Raw genomic sequence first — 15,779 nt, 5'->3', positions numbered from 1 at the left:
TTTTCTGGCTTCTAAAGGATGTGACGTCCAAGTTAAAAACAAAATACACTAGGAGTGCCACATCATGATATAAAACATAGAGGACCTGTGACAAGACTACTTTTTAATACCAAATGCTATCATCACTTGCAGACTAAGACTATGGTTGGTAGAACTTAGCATCCTTCGGAAAAACTTCAGGGTGCATCAGATATAGGAGGAGGAACAGGGAAAAGCTGTCTGAGCCGAAACCGGTGTGGCTCAGTGGATAGAGCATCGGCCTGCGGACTGAAAGGTCCCAGGTTTGATTCCGGTCAAGGGCATGCACCTTGGTTGTGGCACATCCCCGGTATGGGGTGTGCAAGAGGCAGCTGGTCGATGTTTCTCTCTCATCGACGTTTCTAGCTATCTCTCTCCCTTCCTCTCTGTAAGAATATCAATAAAATATATTTAAAAAAAAGAAAAAAAAAAGAAAAGAAAAGCTGTCTGAATAGGAAATCTAAAAGACAACCTCCCCAACCCCCACCTCACCATGAAAACAAAAAAAAAGCCGTTTCTAACGCTAACGTGTCAGGGATAACGATGAGACAGATAGAACGTCAGGCCAGTTAATCCTGACGTGACTGCCGTGGTTTTCCTTCGCAGGCCTGATCGCACACGGAGTCCGCTCGTCACTTCCTGGCTGCCCCGTCCCGCCCAGAGACCGCACCTACCTTGGCTGCAGAGATGAAGACGTCGAGTCTAGCGTGGACGGCGCTTCCGGGACACTGCCGTCTGTGCACTGAACTGGTAAAGAGTCAGACAGGCTGCTGACGGACGTGGCTGCAACGGGACCACATTTCGTGTTAGTGACTCCGCACTCGGGACCGTCTGCCACCTTATCTAAAAAAAACCACGATCCGCCGCAACCGGTTTGGCTCAATGGATAGAGCGTCGGCTTGGGGACTAAAGGGTCCCAGGTTCGATTCCGGTCAAGGGCATGTACCTTGGTTGCGGGCATATCCCCGGTGGGGGGTGTGCAAGAGGCAGCTGATCGATGACTCTCTCTCATCGATGTTTCTAGCTCTCTATCTCTCTCCCTTCCTCTCTGTACAAAATCAATAAAATGTATTTTTTTAAAAATTAAATAAATAAATAAATCAAAAAAATAAAAAAAAACCACGATCCGTTTTCCACAGAGCACACGCGGGAACTGGCTTTTACCATAGAATCCCGTGTCATGAAAAGTCTGTGGTCGTCACGCCGTAACGACCGGTCACCCGGAGGCTGTGGGCGGGGACTTGACCAGGAAGTGCACTGGGGACTCCGGGAGTCCGCAATTTCGAGCCTTGGGTCACTAGGATGCTGGTTCACTGCTTTTAGTTGAAGTGTTTTCAATACTCCGGAATTCCAATGAAAATACCGGGGGTGTTTAGCCACGAAGGAGACCACACACACTGCACATGTCAACACACGCAGCTCCTGCTCTGCGGGCGGATGTCACCGGGCCTGTGCCTCCCAGACATCTCCCGGCCCCAGCGCAGCAGCGAGATGGTGGCCATGACATGGCTTCGCATGAAGGCAAACCCGTGCTCAGAACACCAGGTCCCATTGTTTTCCCCGTTCTTATCAGGCAGAAATGTAGGTGATGATTTCAGTTAAAAAACAGTCATTTAGCCGAAACTGGTTTGGCTCAGTGAATAGAGAGTCGGCCTGCGGACTGAAAGGTCCCAGGTTCAATTCCGGTCAAGGGCATGGACCTTGGTTGCGGGCACATCCCCAGTGGGGGGTGTGCAGGAGGCAGCTGATCGATGTTTCTCTCTCATCAACGTTTCTAACTCTCTATCCCTCTCTCTTCCTCTCTGTAAAAATTCAATAAAATATATTAAAAAAAAAAAAAAAAAAAAGCAAGCAATCCTTTATACTGAGTGACCTAAGCCTTCAGAAAAATTGGAGAAGTTTGAACAAATGGCTCTAGCTCTTGGCTTGAACACAAAGCGCTGACCAGAAAGATTCCATAAAAAACATTTAGCCCTGACCGGTTTTGTTCAGTGGATAGAGCTTCGGCCTGCGGACTAAAGGGTCCCGGGTTCGATTCCGGTCAAGGGCATGTACCTTGGTTGCGGGCACATCCCCAGTGAGGGGTGTGCAGGAGGCAACTGATCGATGTTTCTCTCTCATGGATGTTTCTCTCTACCTCTCCCTTCCTCTCTGTAAGAAATCAATAAAATATATATTAAATATATATATATATATATATATATATATATATATATATATATATATATGTATGTATTTAAAAAACAATAACACATTGAAATGAACTAAGGATCAGCCAGCATGTTCATCAAGCACAGAAACTAGACACACAGGATTAACCTGCACGAGGCCTAGCCAGGGGGAGCACTAGGGGGAGCACTAGGAACGCCTGATTTTTGCAAAGCTGACCCCCAACCCCCTTCCACAGCTGCTGACCGGGAAGCCCGCCTCACTCCCAGGAGGGTCCTCTGACCCGGGAAGGCACAGGGAACTTCCCGGCCACGCCTCTCCTCCCGCACGGGGGGAGGTCCCCTCAGGCCAGCTGTGGCTACCCACCACCTCTTTCCGACTCCAACGGTCTTTCCTTCAGGAACCAGCCAAGATCCAAGAGCCAGGGCCCTCGGGCAGCCCCCCTCCCGTACCTTACGCTCCCAGACAGCGGGCCCACGGGCAGCGAGCCCCCCGCTAACAGCACCACGGAGCCCGCAGCACGGTGAGGGCCACGCGCAGGCCGTTTCCCGAGCACGGTGGCCACGCTGGGCGGGGAGACGTGTCCCGCAGCAAGGCGAGCCGGACAGAGGCTTTGGGGAGAGGGCCCGGTGCGCGGTGCCACCCCCGCGGGCCCCGCTGGGCGCGGCCACCTACCGGGCGGGCTGATCCGGTCGTTGCTGCTGTTCTGCCGCTGGAGGTGCTCTTTGTAGCACACGGAGCACATGCCGTTGGTGCGGGGGTTCCCGTAGAAGCCGCAGCCGGTGGAGCACAGCATGGGCACTTGGCTGTGGTTGGTTTCCTGCGCCATGTTCCTCTGCTGCACACCTAGAAGGCACGGAGGGTGAGCCGGGCACGCACACGGAGCCAGCCCGCCCGCCCGGATGCGCTTCCTGTGAGCGAGGAGCCTGCCCCGCCAAGCCCCGCGACGCAGGGGGAGAAAGCACCAACGTTAAATGGACACACGGAACCGGCATCTCTAACCCGCTCCACCCAGCAGGTCCGGGCCAGCGGAGGGCGGGAAGGATCCCAGAGACAGGTGCCCGAGCAGACCCCACACCGTCAGAGGCTAAGGGAAAGCTTTAAGCCTCGTTCGGTTTGGACTCCTGGTAATAAGAAATATACATTATAGCCGAGACCAGTGTGGCTCAGTAGATAGAGCGTCGGCCTGCGGGCTGAAAGGTCCCGGGTTCGATTCCGGTCAAGGGTATGTGCCTTGGTTGTGGGTACATCCTCAGTAGGGGGTGTGCAGGAGGCAGCTGATGGATGTTTCTCTCTCATCGATGTTTCTAACCCTCTATCCCTCTCCCTTTCTCTCTGTAAAAAAGTCAATAAAATATATTTAGAAAAAAGAAAAAAAAGAAACCACACGTTGTTTTTGTGGTGTCGGACAAGGTTACTGAGACACTCCCTCTCCCGCTGCACACAATGTGACCTGCACACAGTGTGTCCTGCACACAGTGTGACCTGCACACAGTGTGACCTGCACACAGTGTGATGTGGCATTTCTCTGTAGCATTGCAACGGATGGACAGAAAGGCACTCCTTATTCTGTATGTATAAAGCACAGACATATACATACATACATGCGTGCGTGTGTGTACTGAGGGGGCAGATGATGAGGATCTCTGGCCACTCCGTGTATTTGTATCTCAAATGAGCCCCAAGGGTATTGGAGACTTTGGCCGGAGATCAGTCCCCCGTTTGCCGAGCTTTCTTTCAGTCAATGCAAAGGGGAACACTGATCAGGTGCTCGATGTATAGTGTCTGATATCCAATCGATGAGGTGCTCAAGAGAAGCACACTGAGCAGCCAGATGATTATGCGTTCAGAGATCATCACTATCTGGTCACTCAGTGTGAGTGTGTGTGTGAGTGTGTGTGTGTGTATACATATGTAAAATATAGAAGTAGATACTCAGCATATGTGTAAAGTTAAAATTGTATAGAGTAGGAGTCCAATTAGGAACAAACTGCTTTTAAGGGTTCCTGGTTGTGCAATGAAGAAAAACAGATGGAGAAACACTGTTCTAAACCACCCACTCTACACTGCCAGACGGTGACGTCAGAATGAAGATAAGAACGACAGGAACTTTGCCCCCCGGCACTTTAGTACTGGCTGGCAATCATACACACCCCCAAAAGATAAACATTCTCTTTCTGCTGAAACTCAAGCAACAGCACAGATTAACAAGTACAATAGGACAACCAAGCCCTTATACACGGAGTGGCCAGATGATTATGCGTCCAGAGATCATCATCATCTGGCCACTCAGTGTCTATCCTATAGAATAAAAGACTAATATGCAAATGGTCCCCTCGACCAGCAGGCAGGCTGGCGAACCGCCCATATCCCCTCCCCCTGGACCCCACCCATGCACGAATTCATGCACCGGGCCTCTAATACACACACACACACACACACACACTCACACACACACACTGAGTGGCCAGATTACTATGTCATAATACACGTTTTTGGTTTTTTTTAATTTTTTTTCTTGCTTTTTCAACAACTAGGGAGCATGCGTTCTTTTTTTTTTTTTTAATATATATTTTATTGATTTTGTACAGAGAGGAAGGGAGAGAGATAGTTAGAAACATCGATAAGAGAGAATCATCTATCAGCTGCCTCTTGCACACCCCATACTGGGGATGTGCCCGCAACCAAGGTCCATGCCTTTGACGGGAATTGAACCCGGAACCCTTCAGTCCCCAAGCCCACGCTCTATCCACTGAGCCAAACCGGTTTCGGCACAATACACGCTTTTGAACAGTAAGATTACAACGCAAAACCCAGTAACACGGGGCCTTTCCCGAAGCCAACCCGCCCTGCACAGGAGCAGGTTAACCATGATTTCCAAAGTCAAGGGCTTTCTCAGAAAAACCATTCTCCTGGCAGATAAGAAGCACAAAGGACTTCGCAGCTTCCCTCAGAGGAAGAAAAGGGAGGGAGAATCAGCCTTCTTGGTTCGTGTCCAGGCCTCACAGAGAAGGTGCGGAAGGAGACCAAACCCACAGGAGGGCATCCTGGCTTATGAGAATGGGGAGGGGCGACGTGGGGCCTCGGGGCCACCGTACCTTTTCAGGAGCTAACACAGAGTGCGGCCGGGGTCTGCACTGGCATTGGGAGGGAAGGGGAGAATGAAAGGTAGGACAGTTCCTTAACTGCTGTTCTGGCGGATTAGAGAGCTACAAATCCAGGGAGATCAAGAATGGCATCACTGGATATAAACCAACGAAACTGATTAGCACAGTATACTTTTTTATTTTTAAAAATATATATTTTATTAGTTTCTTACAGAAAGGAAAGGAGAGGGATAGAGAGTTAGAAACATCGATGAGAGAGAAACATCGACCAGCTGCCTCTTGTACACCCCCCACCGTGGATGTGCCGGCAACCAAGGTACATGCCCTTGACCGGAATAGAACCTGGGACCCTTCCGTCCGCAGGCCGGCCATCCCTATTTCCAAAACTGGGACTTCACAACTTGCCCCAGGCCACATAGGTAGTAAGCGGCTAGGTTTTTATTTAAAAAAATGAAGATAATGCCTTTCAGAGTCCATCCTCTAACTTTGTGAACATTCATCACGTCTTATTTTCTTAATTTAAAGATCATTTAAAAACCTCATTCATCCATTATTCAATCTTAAGGTATTATGCAGCTTTAATCAGCTTAACCAGGCTCTTTTAAAAACCTGCTTTTTCCTTTGAGTCTTCTTATCTACGGAATTCTCATGAGCGTAGAAAGTCAGGATCGGATATTGTAAGGCTGCCAAGAGATTCAATAGCGATCTTTCATCGGACTGTCACCTAAAAATTCCCGGTTTCCAGCCACGCTGGGAAGCTAACGGGCCCCAACTCCTGTCCACCTGCCTTCCTAGCGTGACGCCCGCCAGGCCAGGCCCCCTCCGAGGGCCCGCGCTCTCCCATCCCAGCCGCCCCCGCTCCCCGGGCCCCACTCATCCTGTAAGCATCGGTTTCTGTTCCCAGGCTATGACCTATGCCCTTCCTCTCTGGGCTCTTTCCTGCTCATTCGGGGAGAAGACGAGACCCAGACCGTGTGGAGTCAGGAAGAACGGACGGCAGACTGAGCCTGCCCTGCAGGCACCAGGGGGCGAGGCCAGCTTTCCCCTCGCCCCCTGCCTTCTGGAACCCCCAGAACTGGCTCATCTTCCTTGCAAGTTTATCAGATGGACCGCCCGGGAAAGGACAAAGAAGAACTTAGGGCACCTTCTACTTATTTATTTATTTAATTCGTTTTTATTGATCTCAGAGACTAAGGAAGACAGGGAGAGAGAAACAGCTGTGATGAGAATCATGGACAGGCTGCCTCCTGCACGCCCCACACTGGGGATTGAGCCCACAACCCAGGCATGTGCCCACAACCAAGGTCCATGCCGACCGTGGGACGGACACACACACATATACACACACACACACACACACACCGTGTCTCCTGTCCTTCCTGTCCTGCCTCTGGCTCCGGGGCAGCTGGAGCTCTAGCAGATCAGCCACGTGTTGTTGTTTCCCCAAAAATAAGACAGTGTCTTATATTAATTTTTGCTCCCAAAGATGCACTAGGTCCTATTTTCAGGAGATGTCTTATTTTTCTAGAAGAAGAATACGGTACACATTTATTGTTAAATGAAAATAAAGGAAATGTATTCTCTGTATATGGTACGGTAGTACCATAGTTGTCAACACAAAACAGACACACTGTGAATCCTACAGTATCAAGAATTTACTCGTTTATTCAATGACAATCATGTCACCATCTTCTGGAACATCATCCTAACAATCCAATTCCTGAATTTCCTGGTGAATTTCTTGTGACTCCATTTCTTTCAGAATCAGTGGACCAAATCTCTCATGTTTAGCCTAGGGGGGGCCTTATTTTCAGGGGGATGCCTTATATTTCACTCAGAATGAAACCTGTAAGTGGGTCTTATTTTCGGGGAAACACGGTATCTATCAACCATGTATCTTTCCATCCATCCATCCATCCACCCACCCACCCATCTATATATCTTTCATTCCATCCACCCACCCATCCATGTATAGCAACGGTGGAAATTCATTGAAGAACCAGAACAGACTCCCACGTGGGGAGGGGGCGAGTCCCTGACCCCTGACCCCACCTCTATTCAGCACAGTTTCCTGCTCACCAAGACTGAATCCATCCCAGCGCCTTACACCATACACAGCCACTCAATCACGGAGCCTGGGAGGCAGCTGTGCCAGAAGCTGGCCGCCAGCGCCTGCCTGCGTGCTGTCCGTCCTCACTGGCGGTTAGATTACACTGACGCACTCTGTCCCCCCTCGTCTGAAACGTGACCCCGGCAATGGGACGCATCCTGTCCATTCGCTGAGGCTTAAAATAAAGCGGGCAGGGCGGGCCGGCAGCATCTGCCGATGCGCGGGGAGCGCGGCCCCGGCAGCACACAGCTAGCGGGGCACACACTTACCCTGAGGCAAGGAGCTGAGCAGGCTCTTAGGAAAGGAAACGAAGCTGCTGTCTGAGCGGCTGGACACACACACACACACACACACACACACACACACACAGCAGGGGCTGCTGCATCCAGTTCACTGGACGCGACGGCTGGCCTGGCACTGCCAGCTGTGCCAATGCAGTCACTCAGAGGGCTCGCTCAGCCCCTGCCTGACAGCAGGCCGAACGCAGTGACTGTACGTGTCAATTTTATGTTCTCAAACTGACCCAGGTTCCATGTCACAGAATTAGACGTATTTGCCCGGCCGGCGTGGCTCCCTGGCGGAGTGTTGGTCTACGAACCAGGAGGTCAGGGTTCGATTCCCGGTCAGGGCACAGGCCCGGGTGGTGGGCTCCATCCCCAGTGGGGGGCGTGCAGGGGGCAGCCGATCCGTGATTCTGTCTCATCATGGATGTTTCTCTCTCCCCTCTCCCTTCCTCTCTGAAATCAATTTATATATATATATATATATATATATATATATTTAAAAATTCGACAGTTATTACCCGCACAAGGCAAGCCAATGTCCATTTTTTGCAAAAGGAGGAAACCCCACTGAAATTCTCCCAGTGGTTTCCACATTCCTGGACTTCCGTTCTTCTCAAGCAGACTCACGTAAACAAGACCTGCACACGCAAGCTTCATGTGCGAATCCCTTCCTTTTTTTTTTTTTTAACATTATTTTTTAATTTTTTAATTTTATTTATTTATTTATATATTTTATTGATTTTGTACAGAGAGGAAGGAAGAGAGAGGGATAGAGTCAGAAACATCGATGAGAGAGAAACATCGATCAGCTGCCTCCTGCCCACCCCCTACTGGGGATGTGCCCGCAACCAAGGCACATGCCCTTGACCGGAATCGAACCCGGGACCCTTCAGTCCACAGGCCGACGCTCTATCCACTGAGCCAAACCGGTTTCGGCGCGAATCCTTTCCTTCTGTTTCCTCCACTTTGACCTGAAACATCCTAAGACAATCCAGCAAACTTTGGTCCCTCCCAAACAACCCTTAGTAGGGGTGTTGAACTCAATCAGCGAAGGAGCCAAAATCTAAAATCCAGCCTAAATCGCGGGCCGAACAGTCATAAACTGACAATGCCATAAACTGACAGCGGAGTGCAGTGATGACAGCACGGTGCGGGCCACATTGCAAGGCCTGGCGGGCTGGATTTGGCCCGCGGGCCTTGTGTTTGACACATGTGCCTTAAGGGGTCCCCAAGGCAAAACCTAAGTTTCCGGCATTTGTAGATGAGCACCGCGCCCCCACCCCATGGTCACCCTCTCCAGTCCTATCTCCGCCCCCTGGAACCTTGACTGTCCCTTTTTATACAAACAACGGGCGTCACTGTTTCACAATGTGGACAGGACGCTCTGTGTGCCCAGCACTTTGCAAATACCCATCCTTCAATCCCGTGACGATCCCGAGGTGGGCACTGTGACCTCCCTCAGGTCCCAGGTGGGGATCGGAGGGTCCCCCAGCTCCTCGCGATGGGGCTGACAGTCAACCGTGGCCCTCTGGCCGCAGTCGAGGCTCCGGCCCGCAGTTTCCAAGGAGCATGGGGGCCTGCAGTCTCCCCAGCTCGGGAGCTCCAAGCCATTTCATCACAAGAGCTTGCTATCTGCCCTCCCAGTGGTGCTGCTCTGCTGTGAGCGCCAACCACTGAGCAGCCAGTCCCTGCAGTCCGTCTCAAACCTCAACAAAACGCCCCGTCGCGTAGGAATATCCTTAGTGAAGCGACGTGATTCCGTTATGAAATCCTGAAGCTGACTGCACTTCCCCACCCTGTGTCTGTCCGCAGGCCTCGGGCGGAGCTGGGCATGGACGTGCCGCCTTCGGAAGAGGGACAGCACACGCAGGGCGGGAAGAGGAGGAAGTGTCCTTTGCTGCTGAACTGCTGGGGCCCCACGGGGCGGTGAGTGAGGCACAGTGAACAGGACAGAGAACCCACTGCCTCCTGAGGGCGAGCCACTCCGCCTTTCCTACCTGCTCAGGTCAACGGTCCTGCAGAGGCAGCGAAGATAATAACCAACAAAGAGCCCTGGCCGGTGCTGCTCAGTGGGTAGCGCACCGGCCTGCAGACCGAAGGGTCACAGGTTCGATTCCGGTCTAGGGCACATGCCCAGGTTGCGGGCTAGGTCCCCAGGAGGATCTGTGCAGGGGGCAGCCGATCCATGATTCTCTCTCATCATGGATGTATGTCTGTCTGTCTGTCTCTCTCCCTCTCCCTCTTCCTCTCTGACATCAATAAAAATATTAAAAAAAAAAAAAATGAACAAAGAGCATGGCTGTTGGGTCCAACACAGCCATAATACGGCCACTAAAATCTGAGTTTCTCAGAACCCTCACATCACAAGATGGCATTCTTCTGATGAGGAGAGGGCAGGAACAGAGGGGAAACTGAGATAGTAGATTGGGTCAGAATATCTGCTTCCAGCAGAACCGTCCCTTTTTGTATTTTCACACACCACACTTCACTGAATTTTCTTTTATAAATATCTATTTTTATTAATTTCAGAGAGGAAGGGAGAGGGTGAGAGAATAGAAACATCGATGATGAGAATCACTGACTGACTACCTCCTGCACGCCCCAGAAGCCCACCACCTGGGCATGTGCCCTGACCATGGCCTCCTGGCCCATAGGCTGATGCTCGATCACTGATCCACACCGGCCAGGCCCATGTTTTGTTCTATTTTTATTTATTTTTTTAATTTTTAATATATTTTATTGATTTATTTACAGAGAGGAAGGGAGAAGGATAGAGAGAAACGTCGATGAGAGAGAAACATCGACCAGCTGCCTCCTGCACACCCCCCACTGGGGATGTGCCCGCAACCAGGGTACATGCCCTTGACCGGAATCGAACCCGGGACCCTTCAGTCCACAGGCCGACGCTCTAGCCTCTGACCGGGAATCGAACTGTGACCCCCTGGTTCACAGGTCGCTGCTCAATGACCGAGCCACGCAGGCTGGGCACCTGCAGTATTTCTAAACACGCGGTGAGAACGGCGATCAATGCTGACAGCAACCCCTCTCAGCTCCGAGCGGAGCAGCCCAGACGGAGGCGGCTCTGACAATAAAGCATCCAGTGCCCCTGGGAGAGTTCCTGGGAGACCCCAGGGGAAGGCACACCCACACTGCCTGCCCCCCACAGGCGCTTCCGGAGCAGAAAGCACTTCGCCAGCATCCGAGCAGGAAAGACGGCTCCCTTCAATGCCAGAAGCAGTGACACTGACAGAACTCAGAAATGGAAGCAGGGCACCGAGTCACCACCATCCAATGTCCCCCAATCCCTTTATTAATTTCAGAGAGGGAGAGGGAGAGAGAAACATCCATGATGAGAGGGAATCACTGATTGGCTGCCTCCTGCACGCCCCCTACTGGAGGTCGAGCCCAAAACCCAGGCCTGTGCCCTGATTGGAATGGAATCCAGGGCCCCTTCAGTCTGCAGGCTCTATCCACTGAGCCACCCCAGCCAGGGCTCCCTCCATCCTTACCATGGTTTCCCCCGAGTGTTCTTTCTGCCTCATCTCATCCTAAAAACCAAAGTTTCACTCCCAGATCCTCAAGGCGTCCTTCATCTTATTTTTGACACTGACTTAAAAAGAGGAGGTCAGACCAGTGGTCGGCAAACTCATTAGTCAAAAGAGCCAAATATCAACAGTACGATTGAAATTTCTCTGGAGAGCCACATTCTTTAAACTTAAACTTCTTCTAACGCCACGGCTTCAACACAGACTCGCCCAGGCCGTGGTATTTTGTGGAAGAGCCACACTCAAGGGGCCAAAGAGCCGTGTGTGGCTCGCGGGCCGCGGTGTGCCGACCACCAGGGCAGACCATCACAGTACACAGGTTAGCACCGAATTCAACTTGGCTCCACACGCCAAGTGCCAAAGGGCTGTAACCGGAGAGTGAAGCCTCATGTTAGACCTCACAGCCGCATCGAGGTGAGACCTGCCCGCTCCAACCGTGGAGGTGAGAGTGCTCCCCTGGGGAGCGGCTGAGGGGTTCACAGCTCCGTGACCCCGGAGAGCACACCGCAGGCTGCCTGAGACCCATCCGGGAGGGACGAGCTGGGAACACCGACACCTCGAGTGCCCTATTTCTTTCTTTTCTTTTCTTTAAATATTCTTATTGATTTTTTTACAGAGAGGAAGAGAGAGGGATAGAGAATTAGAAACATCAGATGAGAGAGAAACATCGATCAGTTGCCAAGGTACATGCCCTTGACTGGAATTGAACCCGGGACCCTTCAGTCCGCAGGCCGACGCTCTATCCACTGAGCCACACCGGTTGGGGCTCGGGTGCCCTATTGCTCAGGGGACCTGCACGCCCCGCTATTTCTGCCACGAACCTCTGACGACCTCCCCACGGAAGCCCACAGCCAGGCCTGTCTCCTCTCTCCCCGGGCCCGCACTCCCATCCCGAAGACAGGCCGTTTGATTGTCCTTCAGCCACACTGGTGATGAGAAGGAAAAGCCAACTCTGGGAACGCAGAGGACAAGCCTCCAGTCCACACCGCCCTGAAGAGTCCCTGAGACTCACAAACCGTTACCCACAGGCTAAGGTGACCAGACGTCCCGCCTCTTTAAAACGCCGCGGGACGCGGGACAAACTGTAAAAAGCGGGACGCCTGGTCACCTTACCGTAGACACATCTGTACAACCTCGGCTTCCTCCAAACGGACAAAACCTCCATTAAGAGCCTCACTCAGAGTCCCGCTCCTCAGTCTATGAGGAAAGAACCAAAACAAAACAGGAAAAGTGGGGGGAAAAATTATACACCCCCCGACCCACCAACTGATTCTGAAGATGTTAACTTAGTAAGAAGAAAAGAAAGGGTTTTTCTCCTTCAGTGGGCATTTCTAGTATCAATGCACTTTCAGAAACCAAAGCTGGCAAGTTTAAAACATTTCCAACTGCATTTGGGGAACAAGAGTTCCTTTACTCTGAAGTATATGCTCTCTGACCAAATAAAGCTATTTTTTAAAAAATTATCTATATTAATAAATCTATAATAATATAAGGGTAATATGCTAATTAGACCGGACATCTGGATGACCTTCCCAACAAAGTCACATTGGCAGGGGCTGAGGCAGAGGTGGTTAGGGGTTATCAGGCCGACAGGGGGGAGCAGTTAGGGGGCGATCAGACTGGCAGAGGGGAAGATCAGGCCAGTAGGAGAGCAGTTAGGGGGCGATTAGGCTGGCAGAGGTAGTTAGGGGCAATCAGGCAGGCAGGTGAGTGGTTAGGAGCCAGTGGTCCCAGATTGCAAGAGGGATGTCTGACTGCCGGTTATAGCCTCGAGGGGTCCTGGATTGGAGAGGGTGCAGGCCAAGTTCAGGACTCCTGAATTTCATGCACTGGGCCTCTAGTTACTTACAACTTAAATTCCTCCCAAGAGCCATTTTCTGCATTAACACCTAACATCATATTCCCAAAAGCATTTTTATGGCTGTCTAGCCCAAATATTAATTTTAAAATATCAGTTTCATCAACTGAGAAATACACAGCCCTCTGAAGCATGACCATCTTTTGCTTCCCAGTGAGAGGCGTGATGCAGGTTCCATCACTTAACATAATTCTGAAAAAAAGACACAAAAACTAATGATATTTCGTTATTGTTATTCTCAAAAAAAAAAAAAAAAAAAAAGACTTCATAAATAAAAATCGACCACCCCTTCCACCCTCAGTATCCTACCCACCAAAAAAAAAAAAAAAAGATCTTAAGAAAATCTCTCATCATGCCCACATAAGGCATCACTGAGCACTTTAGATTAAAAATGAGAAGTCGCTGAAACCGGTGTGGCTGAGTGGCTAAAGCGTCGTCGCCCTGTGGACTGAAGGGTCCCAGGTTCGATTCCGGTCAAGGGCATGTACCTTCGTTGCGGGCACATCCCCAGTAGGGGGTGTGCAAGAGGCAGCTGGTCGATGTTTCTCATCGACGTTTCTAGCTCTCTCTCTCTCTCCCTTCCTCTCTGTAAAAAAATCAATAAAATATATATTAAAAAAAAAGAGAAGTCACTACACCCCGTAACAGAGGGTTCCGAGCTTAAATCTACTCACACAGTGGAGGACGATGAGCAAACAGCTGTCCTGTGGCTTGAGACTGACATTAGCTTCCTGCCTTCCCTATGCTCACAAGCAGCTACTTAAAGTTTGAGTTTTAGGCAAGAAAACATGTTAAAGCCTTCCGTGTTTCCCTGCAGCAGACGTCAGGTTCATTCCTGTAACACATGCAACAGGGAACAGGGTTGAGACGGTTAAAATGGACCGGGCACACCGTAAGGGCCTAAAGGCTTAAGGATTCGTTCGCTATGGCGGTGAGTTAGATAAGAAAGGGTCGCTGAGGCATAACGAAGAAACAAAAATAATTGCGGCCAGAACCGGTGTGGCTCAGTGGATAGAGCGTCGGCCTGCGGACGGAAAGGTCCCGGGTTCGATTCCGGTCAAGGGCATGTACCTTGGTTGCGGCACATCCCCAGTAGGGGGCGTGCAGGAGGCAGCTGATCGATGATTGTCTCTCATCGATGTTTCTAACTCTCTATCCCTCTCCCTTCCTCTCCGTAAACAATCAATAAAATGTCTTTAAAAAAAAAGAAAAGAAAATTATTTTTTAAAAATAAATAAGATAATTGCAGTTGGCATTTGACACCGATATCCGATACCACACCAGGTAACTTGAACACAGATCTCCTTCCCGGCCGCAAGCCAGGGGAGCAAGGGTTACTGTTTTCAATCATTCGTCCGCAAAGCAAGCCAACGAGGCTGCTGCTTTCCCCCTGAGGTTTGGCGAATGTATTCAGCACAAACAGCTATAAAACACCTAAGGAATAGCTCTGACAGGGCCTGGCGGGAATTCAGAGGCCCCGGACCATCCCGGGACCCTCCCGTGTGGGGAGGATGAGGTCCTGGCTCCAGGACAGCAGCCACGTTTCTGACACGCACTCTGAAGGTTACACCCGCCCACCCCCCCAGATTCCAGGGTCTGGAGCACCGTTATTCCAATGTTACCAGGCTTTCAACCCAAATATCCCAGAATACCCGGGTAATACCTTTCCCCTACATCCGTGGCTGGCAAACCCATTAGTCAACGGAGCCAAATATCAACAGGACGACGGCTGAAATTTATTTGGAGAGCCAAATTTTTTAAACTTAAACTATATAGGTAGGTACATTGTTATTGACTTAATTAGGGCACTCCTTTAATCGCACTGTACGTGCGGCGCCCACACGTGGTCTTTTGTGGAAGAGCCAGACTCAATGGGCCGAAGAGCCGCAAGTGGCTCGCCAACCACTGCCCTACACATACAATACTACAGGCCTGGGGCACGAATTCGTGCAGGGGTTGGATGTGGGAGTGCACTGACCACCAGGGGGCACTCCCACGCTGAGCACCTGCCCCCTGGTGGTCAGTGCACATCACGGCGATGTTGGTTGGTCCCTCGGGCTTTTATGAAAATTCATGCACTGGAGGGGGTTCCCGGCCCCCTCTCACAGCCCGGGAACCTCAGGGGTGGGAGGCGACCCGGCGATCATGCAGAGCAATACTGTCGGTTACCAGTGGGATCGATACACAGAAAACACCACGGACAAAAACACCACTTCCTAGAGACGAGGCGCCCATCAACACCCACGTCACCTTCCTGGCCAAGGTGAGGCGTGCTGTTTTTTAATAAGAAAGTGTTTTTTGGTTCTAGATGGTAACTCACACTCTGTCATAGCTTTATTTTAAATATATATATATATATATTTCTCTTACTGATTTCAGAGAGGGAGAGGGAGAGAAACATTGAAGTGTTCATACAATGAATTAGCATTTGACCTGCATTTACCCACATCACAGAAACAAGGGTGTGGCTCAGGGGTTGAGCCCTGACCCAGGAACCAAAAGGTCACCTGTTTGCCCACCAGTGAACATGCCTGGGTTGTGGGTTCCATCCCCAGCAGGGGGCGGTAGATGATGTTCCTCTCTCTGTCCTTGTCCCTTCCTCTCTCTCTCTCTCTCTCTCTCTCAAAATCAATAAAACATTAAAAAACAAACAAACTTTGAACCCCTGATATATCAACTGTAGGAAAT

At 50.8% G+C, this 15,779-nt stretch overlaps 1 protein-coding gene across 3 annotated transcripts in view; it reads right to left on the bottom strand.

Annotated features, from left to right (window-relative positions):
- ZFAND6 (zinc finger AN1-type containing 6) overlaps positions 1-15,779 on the bottom strand; it is a 40,714-nt gene that overhangs the window by 7,753 nt on the left and 17,182 nt on the right. For 2 of the 3 annotated variants that reach the window (XM_084869305.1, XM_084869307.1), the window contains exons 2-3: positions 2,863-3,033; positions 693-801 (exon numbers count right to left, since the gene is read on the bottom strand). In XM_084869305.1, coding sequence (XP_084725431.1) covers positions 693-801; positions 2,863-3,016 — 263 coding nt within the window. In that variant the 5' untranslated portion in view covers positions 3,017-3,033. Of the gene's footprint in view, positions 1-692; positions 802-2,862; positions 3,034-13,765; positions 13,927-15,779 lie in introns of all 3 variants that reach the window. The other variant, XM_084869306.1, reaches the window with a different exon arrangement.

The sequence above is a fragment of the Pipistrellus hanaki genome (assembly GCF_964339955.1).
Source record: "Pipistrellus hanaki genome assembly, chromosome: 21".
NCBI classification, from domain to species: domain Eukaryota; kingdom Metazoa; phylum Chordata; class Mammalia; order Chiroptera; family Vespertilionidae; genus Pipistrellus; species Pipistrellus hanaki.
This window is presented reverse-complemented; position numbering and strand designations above follow the sequence as displayed.